Raw genomic sequence first — 15,918 nt, 5'->3', positions numbered from 1 at the left:
GCCTAGAGCCCTCTGCCTCCTAGCAAGCTGCTCTCTACTGATGCATGAAGTCTAGGCTGAGCAGCCCTGGGCAGTTGCCTGGCAACCGCTGTGGGGAGACAAGTTCAAGGTAAGGCCTTGGGTCTTCGCAGCAGGGATGGCTGGAGAGGAGGAGTCTGCCATTGGGGGGGGGGGTTGTCCCTCCCCCCTCCCGGCTGTGGCTCATACTGCCTGCAGGCCTCCTAACCCGCAGGTGCCAGCTTGGAGCCCCGTGCCAGCCCCTCCCTCGTTCGTTGACTCGGGCCCGTCTTGACCAGGGAGGCACAGCAGGTCATGGCACTGACCTGGGCCCCAGACTGGCTCAGTTCAACCCGGGCTCTGTCACCTACATGTCACTAGACCTCCCCATGCCGCGTTTTCCAGTCTGTAGAACAGAAGTCCTTCCACCAACTACAGAAGCTCCTGTAAGAGTCAGAATTGAGGCCAGGTTTGGTTTGGTTTGGTTTGGTTTGGCGTGGCGTGGCGTGGCGTGGCGTGGCGTGGCGTGGCTTGGCTTGGCTTGGTTTGGAAAGTCTGCCCTGAAAGAGGTGAGGAGGGTGAGCCCCTGTCACATGTACTTTGGACATGCTGTCAGGAGAAACCAGTCCCTGCAGAAGGACATCGTGCTTGGTAAAGTAGAGAGGGAGCGAAAAAGAAAATGACCTTTGACTATGTGGTCTGGCACAGTGACTGCTCAAACTCAGCCATCGTGAGGCTGGTGCGGGATGGGGCTGGGGTTCTTTCTGTTGTACATGGGGTCGTCCCGAGTCAGACCCAACCCAGTGACTCCCAGCACGGTCCAGTTGAACAGCTTTGTCCAGGTCCTGGCATAAACAGGGGGACCTGAGTGACTGTGGGAACAGAGGCCACTGGAGTTGTGAAATGTCTCCACCACCCCCCCTTCCATTGGTTAAAAAGTGCTCACACGCAGGGGCCAGGACACGGGCCACCCCTGGGGACACAATGGGTTAGGTGTCGTCCCTGCCCCGGGAGAGACAAGGCTGGTGGGACCCCACACATGGGAACGCACGTGGGCAGGGAGGAAGCATGGATGCTGGGAGATTCAGAAGAACCTCATGGCTGCTCTGGGCAGCAGCCAGCAGCCAGCACCCCCTTGGTCTCTCTGCCCCATGCCATGGGTATCCACCATCATGGCAGGCTGTCTAGTGTCAACACCCCAAATGTACATTCACTCACGGGTCCTGCTCTGCTGTCCTGAGCACCTACTAAGCACCATGCACCCTGCTTGTGAAAACCTTCACACACAGCAAAGGCAGCCACACCTAGTGACCGTGTGGTTGCTGCCTGGTCTGCCTCCCCTTGTCTTGCCTACAAGAGTAGGCCACCCATGACTAATCACAGCACCCTAACCCTTTGGTGATTGGCCCAAGGGGCAATCACATGACCCAGTCAGGCTCCACCAACTTCCTTCCTTAAACTTTGCTATCTGCTTCCTTAAACTTTGCTATTTTCCAGTCCCATAGGGTCACCACCTATCAGGGGTCCTCGTGTGCCCTGGAGGACCCAGATTCAGCCACCCTCAGTGTGCCCAGCGCTGAGAGATGGGAGTCCCCTGAGAAAGGTGCGTGTCAGGTGCACACATGTGCCACGCCTGCCTGCAGACAAAGGGCCCAGCCACACCGCACTGTCATGGGCCATCATATTTATTGACAAGAGCTGGGGCAGAAGCAGCCAGGGATGTTCCCAACCACCTGCCCCAGTCACCTTGACCCAAATGTGGGGAAGGCTGGGGAGGGGTGGAGGGTGGCCAGGGAATGTCAGAATGTCCTATGTATCCTCCTCGGCCCCCAACTCCTCCTCAGAGGCTCAGACCAAGCCCTTACATGCTAGGTGGACCTTCACTATCTAAGAAAGATCTGGTTTCTGGAAACTCCTTATCCACCGTGGGTCTGGACTCCACCCACCACCTGTCCCTCGGCACCCCGCCCACCCACAGACCCAGAGGCAGAGAACAAGAGTGGGGTGTAGGTCAAATCTGGGGTACCACCACTTCGCCATGTGGCCTGCCCACCCCTGCTTCATTGCAGTGAGCTTGGCAGTGGACTCAGCCCATTTTCCTCTCCAGATCCTGATGGGTGGGCCAGCTGGGGGCTACCACCTCTAGCCTACAGTGGGGCATGGATGCCCGGAGAGGTCACGCTCTCCAAGTATCCTGAGGCAGGTTGGGGTCCAGGTCTCAGCTCTGGTGCCCCCGCTTTCCCTGAGGACCCGCTGCCCTCTGTGGGGGCAGGGGGATAGTTGAACCAGAGGCCCCAGCCTCCTCTTGGCACTAAGGGGTCTTCGCTGGTCAGGGAGGCAATTTGGTCCAGGCAGCAGCCTCGCCCATCTTCCCTGGCCTCCTGGAGCCCTTGGGGCCCTAGAGGATGGAAGATTCATACCCCAGCCCCCACCCACAGGAAACTCAGGGTCCCCTCCCAACCTTGGGCACCACTTCTCAGCACCCCAGGGCCTCTTTCTGGGCCACCAAGACCCACTGCCACCAAATCCTATGGGACAGAGTTAGAACTGCGTCCTCGGGCTTCTGAGACTCTAAATCTTAAACAGAGAGCTTCCTCTTTCTCCCACGGAGCAGCTGGTGGATTTGAACTACTGATCTTACAGTTAGTAGTAGCCCAGTTCCAGCCCTGACAAGGCCTACCTGTATGCTTCAGAGACCTGCTCTTGGCCTGGCCAGATCAGGCATCATCATCCCCTCTTCACAGATACAGCAACTGGGCCCAGCCCAGGGGCCAAGGTCAGCACCAAGGTCATGGACCAAACCTGTTTTTCTAGTCTTCCTTCTTCATCCTCTTCCTCTCATCCTCTGTCCCTTAGTCTCCCTCACCCTCTTCTTCTCCCTCTCCCTCTCCCTCACAGAGCTGTTTGACCTTCCAGCCTGCATAGGTTGGGACCTGCATTGGCTTCTGGGAGGAGGAGCAGTCAACTGCCCTGGAGGAGGGCGGGCGCTACTATCTCCTCAGAGACCTGGGGGTTCCCAGGCCCTAATGTCAGGGCTCAGAGTGAGCTGCTTTGGAGAGAGGGTAGCTCTTCCCAGCAAGAGGGGGGCAAGCTAGGCTTCGTGGGGCCTAAGCTCATGATTCGAGGACCTCCTATAAGATAAGGAATACAAAAAGACAAGTGCAAGATTAAGGGCAGGGCCTCAGAAGGGCCCACTCACAGGAAGTAGTGACTTCCTGGAAAACAGCCCTCTGGTCACTGTGACCAGGAGCACAGGCCCCACACGGATCACGGGATCAGGGGTCCTGGAAGATATATGCCTGGCCGGCAGGTGAGGCACAAGCTGGCACCAAGACTGCCAGCCCCTAGGAGCTGAGCTTATCTGGGTGGGCTCCCATGTAAGACGTCCTTCCATCTGCAGCCCCAGTCCAACCCCAGCAACTCTCACATCCCAGGAAACCCCAGCCTTGTGCAGCGGTCCCTCCCAGAGTTACTTCCCCAGCACCCCAAGTCTCAAAGAGTTGGAGAGGGTCAGGGTGCACCAGCCCAGCCCCCCCTCAGAGAGGTCAGCCCAGAACCACAGGCCTGATCACCCCAGCCCTGAGTCACCAAGGAGAAAACCAGGCGCAGCCAGGGCAGGCAGCCATCCAAGGTCACACGGCCAGCCCCGAGCTCTACAGATAGCTAATGTGCAGCGCGCTGGGCTTGTCCGGGGCAGAGGGCTCTTGGGGCAGGAACTGCTGTTCTTTGCGGGCCGCCCTGCTGCTGGCTGGCCGCTCCTGGCCACTGGGGCCCGCCTGCGTGATCTGGCTGACCGGGCCGTTCAGCTCCTTGCCCTCCCGCCGCTGCTCCTCGGCACCCCCCTCGCCATCCTCATCCTCCTCGTCCTCGTCCTCCTCCTCCTCGGTCTTCTCTGGCGGCCCGGCGGCGGGCTCTTGGCTGCGCACGCGGCGCGAAGGCCGCAGCAGGACGCGGCGGAAGCCCTGCTTGAAGCGGTAGGAGAGGAAGCCGTAGAGGATGGGGTTGGCACAGCTGTTGGCGTAGGGCAGAGCCACCACCAGGAAGTAGAGGCCGAAGAAGGCAGGCTCCTCGGGCAGCGGGCACACCACGTTGACGATGTTGAGGACGTAGAAGGGCATCCAGCACAGGACGAAGAGGGCCACCACGGCCACCACCATGCGCGTGACCCTGCGCTCCGAGCGCCGCCGCCGCTGGCTGGAGGGCGCGCGCACGCGGCGGCCAGCCGAGCGCACCTTGACGACGATGAGCAGGTAGCAGAGGCAGATGACCAAGAGCGGCCCGAAGAAGCCCAGGGCGGTGGTGTAGATGATAAAGCCGGCCCGCCAGGCGGCCGCCGGCTCGGGCCACTGCATGTGGCAGGTGCTCATGCCGCGGGGGACCCCCGAGAAGACCACCACGGGGAGCACCACCACGGCCGAGGTGGCCCAGACGGCTGCGCTCACCGTGCGGGCCACGGGCGCCGTGCGCCAGCGGGCAGAGCGCGTGGGGTGCACCACGGCCAGGTAGCGGTCCACGCTCATGACGGTGAGGCAGAAGATGCTGGTGAACTGGTTGATGCCGTCCACAGCCATGACCAGGCGGCACATGAGGGAGCCGAAGGGCCAGTAGGAGAGCGCGTTCTGGGCGGCCAGAAAGGGCAGTCCGAGCATGAAGAGCTCATCCGCCAGCGCCAAGTTGAGGATGTAGATGTTGGTGACAGACGGGCTGGTCGTGTGCCGTAGAACCACGCAGATGACCAACGAGTTACCCAGCAGGCCCACCACACACACCACCAAGTAGACCAGGGGGATCAGAATGCCTCTGATGGCCAGTCCGGCGGGGCTTGGGGCCCCTGACCTGTTCCCCGGGGTGGCATCCAGGGGCCAGACCGAGGAGGTGTTCCCAGGCTCTGAAGTCGGGGGCACCAACAGAGCATAGCCAGAGGTGTCCATGGCCCAGGGAAAGGCAGGCAGCAGTCAGCTACTGACCTGAAAGAAGGCGGGGGAGACACAGGTCATGGTAGAGTCTGGTGACTCCCTGCTACCCCATCCCCAGGACCCTGAACATGGCACCCCAGGCTGCATATCACCTCATCCACTCTGCTCAACCCACTTTGTAGAGAAGAAGGATTTGGTGACCCACCCTCTATCACGCTGGCAGGCCGGGGGTAGGGGTGGGAGGGAGCTGGGGACGGGCCTGCCTTCAAAGTCCCCATGTCTGGCCACAGGCTAAGTGCTCCACACATTAAATAAGGGGGCGGGCTGTCCTGTCCCCCAGGAGCAGTGACAACTTGACCCTGCCCTCCATTGCAGTGGCTTTCAGACCCTTTGGGCACTGACAGCCGCATGGTCAGCAATGCATTTTGCATCATCCCTCATTGAAAGCGTATTGTTTTCGGAGACCGTGCTCCACCTTGCTGCACTCAGTGTCCCCGCCAGCTGGGGGGGGGGGGCATGGCATAGACTGCAACGCCCACTAAGGGCTCCGACATTTGGAGGCCACTCCTTGCCATGGGGGTTACATGTTGGCTGCTAGCGACAAGGCCAGCATTTGAGCCCATCAGCCACTCCATGGGAGAAAGATGAGGCGGTCTGCTCCCGTAACAGTGTCCAGCCTGGAAAACCCACCGGGGTATTTGACCCCTGTGCGATGGGGTCACCATGAGCTGCTCCCCCATCTTGCTTCACACGGCAGGTTCTTGACCTTGAAATTCAGGGCTTTAGATGAACCTCAGAGGTCCCGGGAGCCCGGCACCGCTGGTGATGGGTAAAGTGTGTCTGCCTTCCCTGGGCAGGGGGCTAGCCCTTTCATCAGATTGCTCAGATTCTCAACAGAGCTAAGAACCATAGACTCAGGTTTGCCAGAGCACTTAGGAGCCCCTCGCCACAATTCAAGCCACTGTCCCCCTTCCATGGGGAGCAAGACTCAGCCAGTGCTAAGTTGGCTGGGCATTTGGAATCAGGCAGCTTGTGATGGAGAGGCTAGCAATAGATGTGACAGGCGGTGCTATGTGCACAAGCAGAGCTACCTCCCCAGTGGCTGGGAAGGAGGGCTTCCCGGACTCTTGAGGCATGAATAGGAGTTTACCTTAGGGACACAGAGGGACCCAGCACCCTAATTTACTTGCCTTCCTATCATCCTACCACCAACCCTACCCCATGTATGATAAGGAGCTGGGACTCTTCCTGGCTCCTTCAGTGAGAGACGCTCTCTTATTCATCTTTAAATACTCCCCACCCACACCCACCCCCGCTAGCCATTCTTACCCACTTAAGAGTTTTCTGCACACGCTCCATGCCAAAAGGAACCTAGCGGGGACCAAGCCAAAGGAATGAATTACTAATAGTGGAATTCCAGGCCCTACTGAGAATGGGCACCAGGGTTTGCCCACCTCCCTCCACAGGGCTTCCTGATCTCAGAAGAGCGGATCCGAGGTCAAGACGGAATGCTGGAGCCTCCGTGGGACCTTACCCTTCTCCCTCACCCCTTCTTCTCATTAACCCCACTCCCCATGGGTCACTCAGCACTGGGTCACCCTACTGCACAGAAAACCCCAAGCAAGAAACTCTCTCAGGGGAGAAGCCCCTCCCCCATTTGTCCCACTGACCCCACACCAAGCCTGGAAGCCCCCCGCTGGGCCCAGAGCACAGAACTGCTCTGGCTTAGCATGCCTGGCTCCATGGGCCTGTGAGTGTAGGTGTCAGGGTGTGTGGTGGGGGGCGGGCGGTAAAGAGCTACCGTGGCCCGGTGACTCCCTGCAGCTGCCAGAACTCAGCACCCTGCCCCTGCTCCTGCTCTGGGGCTGGGAGAGGAGGCAGTGGGTAAGGATGGACATCAGGACACATGGGGCTCTCCAGGGAAGGCCCAGCCATTTGAGATGTCGAAAGGAGCCGCCACAGAGAGAAAGCCTTTACCTAGAGCCAGTGCCCTGAATTCAGACGTCTAGCCTCCTGACCAGCGAGAGAACAGCCTTCTGTCTGTCAAAACCACCCCCTTGTGGTATGTGTGCTATAGCAGCCCTAGGAATGGGCACGGGGTGGGGGCTCTAGGCATCTAGGGAACAGAGACCCTGTGTGGTCTGAATAGTTAAGCCCTGGCTGCTTGCTACCTGCAGGGTTGATGGTTCAGATCCACCTAGAGGTGCCTTGACAGAAAGACCTGGAAACCCCCTTCTGAAACAGCCACCAGTGAGAACTTGAGAGGGCACAGTCCCGGCCTGACTCGCCAGCGCCTGCTTTAAAATTTGGTCAGAGGGCCCCGCTGCGCTGCACCCCAACAATGCTGGGGACCAAGCACAGCTGGGAGCGTGTGCTATGAGAGAGGCCCTTCAGCAGGTGGGACCTTGTGCTCTGGGCACGAAGCTAGGAAGGGGCAGAGCTGGGAGGGCCCTGAGGGCCATCCCCTGTCCTCCCATCACCCACACACATGCAGCCACCCCCGCTTCCCTGGCCAGCAGACTACACTGGGCAGGGGAAGCTACTGACCCACATGTCACAGTTGGCCAAGACAGCTCAATGGAATCCAACTCTCAGGGGCTCTGGGACTATCCAAATAGTGGACCCAAACCCCTAGACTTAGAAACCAGTGACCGCTGAGGTGACTGACTCGTCGCGCCCATGTGTGTCTAGGTAGAACTGTGTTACCCTGGTGTTTCAGAAGCTGGATTTCTGGAAGCAGATCGCCAGGCCCTTACAACAAGGAGCCTCTGGGAGGACTTGAATCACCAACCTTTCGGTGATAGTGGGGTGTTGACCGTTTCCCCTAGAGACCTAGAATAGAAGCTTGGGTTTTCAGAGCTGAGCAGCGGCATCTTAGAGTCCTGGCTATTTCTTTCTCTCTCCGTGTCATGGAGTCGACTCTGACTCACAGTGACCCTGCAGGACAGGGAAGGGCCACCCCCGTGGGCTTCGGAGCCTGTAACTCTTTACAGGAGTAGAAAAACCCTGTCGGCTGGTAGTTTCAAAGCGCTGACTTTGTGGTTAGCAACCCAACCTGTAATCCCCTCCACCATAGCTTGTTTGTTTGTTTGACTATGTGACAGGGAGAGTTTGAGTCCCCAGATGTCTGCATCAGATTTCTTAGGGTCCCTAAACCCTGGTCTTTGCAGCCTGGAGGGCCCTGCTTCACCTACCCACCTCTCCCAGGACCTTTTTCTAGCAATGCCTAGGGCTGGCCCATGGAAGCCCAGCGCTGGAGGCTGGAGGCGAGCTCAGACTCCCCAGGGAGCAGCAGTCAGCCAGCAGACCTAATTCCCAAGCTTCAGGGACAGAGACCCCCAGGGGGGCCTCGGGGTACTCCATCTCCCGCATGCGCAGCCGCATGAGCGCCCACACCTACCGGCCTCCTGTCCAGCAAGGACACGGCAGCCTGGGAAGCCCCTGCCCCTGTGCGGGCCTCTGCCTCCACCTCCTCCCCGGGCCCATCTTCCCTGTTAAAGTTGCGCACACTGGGTGCCAGAAGCCAAGAAATTACAGCTTTCCATGCGCAGAAGCCAGACCTACAATTTCGGTGCCGCCTCTTCTTTAAGGCGCTAGAATCCTGTGCATGATCTAGTTCAGCCTCGGGGAGGAGGGATGCTCCCCCGCGTCTGGTTTATCTTTGGCACAAGCTTGCCTGAAAGCTGGGGGTGGACACCGCCTCCAGGGACAGCTCGGGGAGGAGACAAGGCCCAGAGAGGGAGAACAGAAGCCCCAAGCCACACAGCAGCCGAGGACGCCCTTCTCCCCTTAGCTTGCTGGTTTGTGGGGAGAGGACCCCTGGATGGCTTCTTTCGTTAGCCCTCGGCACCCAGCATAGCGCCCAGAACATCACCACTGACAGAAAATCATTGAGTGGTTCCGCAAGTGAGCAGAGGCCAGAAATGCACCTCGAAGTTCGCACACACACTGAGGGGAGCAGCTTTAGGGAGGAGGAAGTTGGGGCTCAGAGTGGTTAAGTGTCCGGTGAAAGGAGGCCCAGCTAGTGGTGGCAAACCAGAATTTACACCCCCATTGGCCTCCTGAGCCATGGGTCCCTCCTCCTCCCCAGGCTGGTGTCTCTAACGTCCTCATGCTGGTGGCCCTGGGTCCTGGAACCCCGAGCCATCCCCTGCAAAGAGGTCCCATTATGCAGGCCAGTGCACTTCCACCTCAGAACCTAACTCCCAACTCCGGGGGGAGGGGCTTGGGCTCTGCCTCGGAGTGGCTGCCCACTTGCTGTGTGACCTTGGGCAGGTGGCTTCCCCTCTCTGAGCCTCGGTTTCCTGACATCACAAGGAAGACATGCCGTACCCACCTCGCAGGTTGCTGTCGGAGGGAGTGGAGTGCTCGGAGCCGTGCCCGGTATGGAGGGGGCACTGGGGGATGCCGGCACGTGAGCCCGTTGGCTCAGCAGCACGCTGTTGACGGTTGGCTCTTCTGAGAGTCCTAGAGTCTGGGGTGTTAGCACGAGATTCTGAGATGAATGCTTCCACCCCAGGCACCCACTGAGAGGTCACAGGAAGGCCCCTCTCCTTCCTCCATGCCCCCACTTTCTCCCAACCCCCAGCCCCAGCTGCCAATTCTCTGGGGCCCAGCCAGGCCCTAGTCTCCTTACCTTCCCAAGGGCTGAGGGCTCCCCTCCTTGCTGCCACGCTCAGGGTCATCCTGCTCGCTCTCCCCACCCCCCGCCTGCCCCGCCTCCCAGCCAGGCCCCAGGTGCTCCCACAGCACCCCTGGGCCAGGATCCCCACTCGACAAGTACTTCTAGACTGCTTGTGCCCAGTCCTCGGCCCGGAGCGGCCACGTCTGCCCACAGAGCCTCTCCCATCTGGCCTGCCGTCCTGACTTCCCACTGGTGCTGGGTGCGTCACCCCCCATCTCCTGGACGAGTCCTGAGGGGCTGGGGCACAGGTGGGGTCTGCAGGCAGGGGAGGGGGCGGAGGGGGAGAGCTTCCCAAGGTGAAGGGGAGAAGGGGACAGGGGAGTCTGGGAGCCAATGGAAAAAGAGAAGAAGGGGGGTCGGCTGGAGGTGGAGAGGAGAGAGAGAGAGAGAGAGAGAGAGAGAGAAGACAGTGAGTGGGTGGAAAGGCAGAATGAGGAGGAGTGATGAGGCCTGCGTGACAGGGAGAGGAAAGGGGGAGAAAGGAGGAGAAAGAGCCCAGGGAGGCAGGCTGGAGAGAGGCAGGAGGAAGGCGAACAGAACGAGGGGGTGGCAGAGAGAGCGACCGAGAAGGATTGTGCCACAGATGGTGGGTGACATGGGACTCCAGTGCAGGAGGGAGAGGAGAGGGGTGCGGGAGGGGCTGGGAGGAGGGGCTGAGGCCAGGGGTGAAGGAGGAGAGAAGCAGGTTAGGGGAGGAGGCCGGAAGAGGAGGGGGAGGGGGCCAACCCTGTTACCGGGGAGATTCTGGCCACCAACGCTGGCCTTGGCTCCAGCCGGAGTTGGAGAGCCAGCCGAGTGGGGCTCAGAGGAGGTGGGACTGATAGTCAGTGGCCAGGTCCCCCAGGCCATTGCGGCACATGTCCTCTGGGGCGACAGCTGTGTCCCCAGGCAAGGCTGGGTGTCGGTGTGGGAGGGTTTCAGGAGGAGGGCTGAGATGGATAGAGCAGGGGTGAGTATTGGGCTGGGAGTCTGCAGTCCTGAAGGCCAGGCGGTCCAGCCTCTGTGGCCACAAGAAGCGGGGTGCAGACTGAGGACCAAGAGCTCAGGCCTGGTGTGAGCTGGCTGTGGGTGTCTCTGGGCAGAGGGAGGGTGGGGGGACAGGGCAAAGGGAACATGCGGAGGCTTTGCAGCCCTCGAGGACAATTCGAGGTTTCGATGGAAGAAAAAAGTACGATTTCCACAATTATTCTTACAGACAAGATTCAAATCGTAATCCTGATAGCTGAGGGCAATCTTTGTAACACAGAGCGACTCATAGGAAGAATAGAATCCTTTTAGGGGGATTCCAGTTGCTTTCATTAGGGTTCCAAGTTAGGACTTCCCACCGGCACATCCATGGTGTGGTACTTACGTAATCTGATGTCAACTTGTGGAGGGGTGGAGTCTAGCCTATCAGTCAGGTCGCAGCTTGATGACCTCATTTGGAGACAATAAGGAGATAAACAGCTCGCTGGAGGCGGGACACACACTCACTCCCTATGAGACATTCCTGTTGATAAGTCACATGGAGCTACACTAGAACCCTGGAGCTGGAGGAGCCATGTGGAGACCCCTGCCAGTGCTAAGATGCTTTCCACTGCCACTGGATCCACAAGACTGCACCCACTGGCCTGTGATCTTCCTGCACGCAGCATCACTGCAGGTGTTTCATGAGTCTGAAGAGACACTTATAGACTGGTATCAGACATATGGGTTAATATTGGACTTATGGACTTGATCTGGGCTGGGCTGGGATGTTTTCTCAATATGCAATTGCTCTGGTAAAGTTCTTTCTCATACACATGAGTGTCTATGAATTTGTTTCTCTAGACTAACACACATGGTGACTGTTAGCTGGTTGAAACCATTTCTAGCTCATCGAGCTTGCTGACCTTTGTCTAAGAGTCGCTGCCCGGCCACCTTGGACGCCGTGCCCCAGCTTGTCCTGACTTGCCACGTGATTGTGAGCCTGTTGTCCCTTCTCTGGGCCTCAGTTTCCCCACTAGCTCATGAGGAGCTTGGACTAGATCCTCCGGAAGCTGCTCCTGCAACAAGAAACATCATAAACATCTAAGGATCGATGAAGGAGCCCTGGTGACACAGTGGTTTATGCAGTGGGCTGCTAATCACAAAGCTGTCAGTTCAAACCCACCAGCTGCATCTTGGGAGAAAATTTAGGCTTTCTACAACCTATACAGAGCTACAATCTTGGAAACCCACAGAGGCAGCTCGACTCTGTCCCATAGGGTAGCTATATATGAGTCAGAATCAACTGGATGGCAGTGAGAAGGATCCAGTAAGGAACCTGGTGATGCAGTGGTTAAAGCGCCTGGCTGCTAGTCAAGAAGGTCAGCGGTTCAATCCCACCCCGGGAGAGGGATTCGGGAGTCTGCTTTTCTGAAGGTGACAGCCTGGTCCCTCTGTGAGTGGTTCTGCTCGCCCAGAGGCTCACCCAGAGTCAGAATTCCACTCCAAGCAACTGTTCTCTGTGTTTGTTAAGGATCCCTGAAGGATACCTGCTGGTGCAGAGGTGGGCTGCTCACCCCGTGGGTCCATGGGAGAACAGCCCGCCAGTCTGCTCTGGAAAGGTCACAGACAAGAAAGCCCAGCCTACACACAGGGGTCACGCTCAGTCCCAAACCATGTCAATGTTTCACAACATCGCCACCCCCAAGAACCTGGGGTCCGCTCAGACCCCTGCAGCCTGCTGTTGCTGTGAGCCCAAAGGCCTGGAGCACCCCCTCTGCTGAGACAACGGGGGAGCAAACCCTGTGGAGCAGCTCTCCCCAGGCAGACATGGGCATCCACGTGCTGCAGCCGACTCCACGGCAGCAAACGACATCAGGAGCTACACACACACACACACACACACACACACACACACACACACACACACAGCAGCTGAGGGAGCAGGGCACTGAGAGGGCCAGGACTTCACTTCTTCCCACAGCTCTCCAGGGCTGGTCCTGCCTTAGGAGAAGAGCGGGGTGCAGTGATGAAGGAAATGAGTCTGTGTTGAGCACCTACTCTGTGCTCTCTTGACCTCTTTCCAGAGTGGACCGTTCCCAGGACCAGGGTGGGCCCACTTGGTCCACAGGACCCCGAGCTGGCAGGTAGTAGGACCTCCGAGAGCCAGGGGGTGCCACGGTGGCTACTGGGGCACACAGTAGAACCAGTACCTGGAACCCACTGATGGGCCTGCTGCTCTCCCTCCACTGGCCAGGTGTCCCAGCAGGCCCCTTCCTGTGTCTGTCTCCTGTCTGTCATTCAAGGGCATGAAGTCAAGGTTGATTGGCAGCTCAGGACACAGAGCACCTGGAAGCTGGGCCTCAGAGGTGGCAGAGGGATTTGGCAGTCCAGCCTGCTCCTCCCAAGGCCCTCTCAGGGCTGCTCATGGCCCTGCTGGGGTAGAAAGTGCCTCCTGAGGATGCTTGTGTAAGGGACATGCCAATGACCAGCAGCTTGGTCCTTCCAGAATCTAGTTATGTTGCTTCTGCTTTGAGATCTTTCTGTCTCTCTCCCCTGTTCTCTGTGCTCCCTCCCCACAGCCTCCCTTCAGGCCCCAGCCATCCTCCTGCTCTTGATGGTGCCCCACTTCTGCCCTCACCCCTGATTCAGCAGCAGAAGTGAGTCCATTAAAGACACGTATGTCATGCCAATGGCCTCCAGTGGTCCATAAAATGAAACTCCTAGGTCCTCCCCTGGCCTAAGGACCCCACCTAACCTGGCTTCTGCCTACTTCTCCTCCAGCACCACGCAACCTTGTCCTAAAGTATTGTGGCTCCCATAGGAACCTCATGCAGACCCAGGCCCTCTCCCTGGTTCAGGCTTCACCACCCTCTGTGACAGGGCCTTGGGCTCTGGCACTTCCCACTCTGGGATTCCCTTTATCAGTAATATAATTAACTTAACTTTGCTTTTTTATCAAAGTACTTTGCAAGTAAAATCTTAAAGCCAATATTCCAGGAAGGCTTGTCATGGTTGATAGGGGATTGAGCTCCAGGTGGCTCTGGCCCACTCCTTGTCCAGAGGTCATTCTGCTTTCCTTGTATGCATCTGGGGAGCCCTGGTAGTGCCGCAGGTTAGGCACTAGGCTGCTAAGCACAAAGTTGGAGGTTCAAAGCCCCCAGCTTCTCGATGGGAGTAGAGGCTATCTGCTCCCATAAAGATGAAACTTTGACTTGTCAAGAGTCAAACCCTATAGTCCATGCCCAATAACGAGCTAGAACGGACTTGGTGGCAGTGGATTTCCTATGTACCTACTTCTATCGAAATGCACTGTTTATCCCGTGGGTCAGAATCCCCAATTGCTCCCATTATCTGCTGACTGCTTTTGATGGGAGATGACGACTTCAGGCTTTAAAAATACACTCTCCTCCTTCCCCTCCTTATCGCTATATAACATAATCTTCAGTCAAATACATATTCGTTGTTTTCATTACTGTGCGGTGCCATGTACATATTATCTCCTGCTCAGTCAGAAGTGAATAATTGCCTCGTTTCTTCATTTACTCGGTTTTCTTTGAATATTTTACTTTTCTTGTGTTAAATGTTCCCACGTCCTCTTAAAGCTTGGTTAAATAAAACCTCGTAGTGGAACTTAAACCCTCTGATTTCAGTGATACTATTTTGAGACTCCTGAACTCCTCCAATCTGTACCAACTGACACCTGGGATACCCTCTTCGCCATCACAGTGAAGAGTCCCTTCAGCTTTTCCCTGTTCTTGAATCCCACCCCTTCCTCCTTGATGGTCTAACTCCCTCCGTTTGGTGGGGCATGTCTTCTAGAAGCTTCCCAAGAAGGCACCCATGTTTCACACGGCTCATTCTCCTCTCGTGCGTGTTGCTAGTCTGGCTGGGGACACAATTCTAGCTTGAGGATCGTTTTGGCATTTGGGTAACTTTTCTGTTTTCTTTATTCTGGAAACTTGTTAGGATCTTTGGGCTAGCCTTGAATTTCTGAAACTTCACAATGGTGTGCTTTGGTCGGGTCTCTTTCATTCATAGTTTTGGACATCTAGTGGGCTCTCTTAATCTGAAGATGTGTGTTCTTCAATTTGGGGCAAGTTTTTTTTTTTTTTTTTGTGATTCCCTCTGGAACTCCTTCTGGTTGCACATTGGGCTTCCTGGTTCAATTAATCAATAAATTAATCCTTTCGTTTTCTCATTGTTCACCTTTAACTTCCATGCTCTACCTCCTGGGGAGGGTCTGTGCATATTTCTCTAATGTTGGCTTCAGCTTCTAACTCTCCTAGTATTTTTTTAGTTAACTTAACTCCTTTCCAATAGCTCTTTTCTGTTTTCTGATTGCCCCTTTGCCTCAGCATCCCATACTCATTTGTGGATATAATGTGCTTTTTTTTTTAATCTCTCCCAGGATAGGGATGATGGTTTCTTCCACGTAGTCTCCTGCTCATTGTGTTGTCTGAATCTGAAATCCCGCCGCCCTTTTACTTTTTTAAGTAAGTGTTTGATTGTGACTCTCCTGTTAGAACTCCCAAATCTCGAACAGGACCTTGTTGTCCACTTCCTGTTTCAGAACAATCGTCGGTAGAATCCAAAATTCAATTCGATCTAGCGCCCATGGACTAACCACCATCAAGAAGCTCTGGTGGCTGAGAGGATTCAACACCGCGTACTACCCCTAAAGGCGGGTGACTCAAACCCACCCGTCATTCTGCGGGTAAACCGGGTGGCACTCTGCCTGGGAAGACTCCGGGGCACACTGTGCGGCCCTGTAGGGTCTCCAGGAGCCTTCACCCACTCAGCAGTAACGAGTTCGGCACATCCTCTGTGCCGAGCTGTCCCAGGAGCTGGAGGTGCCGTCCTAGCCCTCCACTCCCCAGGCACTCCGAGACTGGAGGCTGGTGGGGAGACAGATGTGTGGATAAACAGCCACCACACCGTCCAGCCAGCACGTCATGGAACTGCCTTCCACCTAGGAAGGAAGAGCCCATGTGCAGGTCTCCCGAGGGCTGCGGGGTCCGGTGGGAGCGAGGTGCCATTCCCCACTCTCCAGTAACGAAAAGCAACCCAGGCACCGAGGAGGACAAGAAACAGAAACCCCAACACCAGTCTGCAGAGCAGGCGGAGCCACCTGTAACCCTGAGCCACAGGAGCTGAGAACTGAGAACAGATGGACAGGGTGGTCAATGATTTAACAGGGCCCCAGGAAAAGCAAAGCAAGTGCCTGCTGCCAGGTGGCCGGGCTTGGAAACGGAAGTGATAAAAAGCCATAGGCCTCGTGCAACCCCAGAGAGGCTCAGAATTCAGGGACCCAGACATTGCATCTGGTGAGGCAAGTCAGTTAGACCCCTAGCCGTTCCCTCTAGAATTTGGAAG

General features: G+C 57.0%; 1 protein-coding gene across 2 annotated transcripts; it reads right to left on the bottom strand.

Annotated features, from left to right (window-relative positions):
* Positions 1 to 1,676: 1,676 nt before the first annotated feature.
* SSTR3 (somatostatin receptor 3) lies at positions 1,677 to 10,418 on the bottom strand. 2 transcript variants are annotated; one of them, XM_075550967.1, is made up of 4 exons: positions 9,550 to 10,418; positions 9,250 to 9,387; positions 6,243 to 6,284; positions 1,677 to 4,964 (listed from the first exon to the last, which is right to left on the bottom strand). In XM_075550967.1, the coding sequence occupies exon 4, from the start codon at positions 4,926 to 4,928 to the stop codon at positions 3,651 to 3,653; it is 1,278 nt and encodes a 425-aa protein (XP_075407082.1). In that variant the 5' UTR covers positions 4,929 to 4,964; positions 6,243 to 6,284; positions 9,250 to 9,387; positions 9,550 to 10,418; the 3' UTR covers positions 1,677 to 3,650. The 2 variants fall into 2 exon arrangements, with proteins under 2 accessions (XP_075407082.1, XP_075407083.1); XM_075550968.1 differs by lacking the exon at positions 6,243 to 6,284.
* Positions 10,419 to 15,918: the final 5,500 nt, after the last annotated feature.

Source organism: Tenrec ecaudatus, chromosome 6, assembly GCF_050624435.1.
Source record: "Tenrec ecaudatus isolate mTenEca1 chromosome 6, mTenEca1.hap1, whole genome shotgun sequence".
NCBI classification, from domain to species: domain Eukaryota; kingdom Metazoa; phylum Chordata; class Mammalia; order Afrosoricida; family Tenrecidae; genus Tenrec; species Tenrec ecaudatus.
This window is presented reverse-complemented; position numbering and strand designations above follow the sequence as displayed.

Bases quoted from the DNA above. Each gene is read 5' to 3' on its own strand.
- SSTR3 (XM_075550967.1), bottom strand. From the start codon at position 4,928: ATGGACACCTCTGGCTATGCTCTGTTGGTGCCCCCGACTTCAGAGCCT.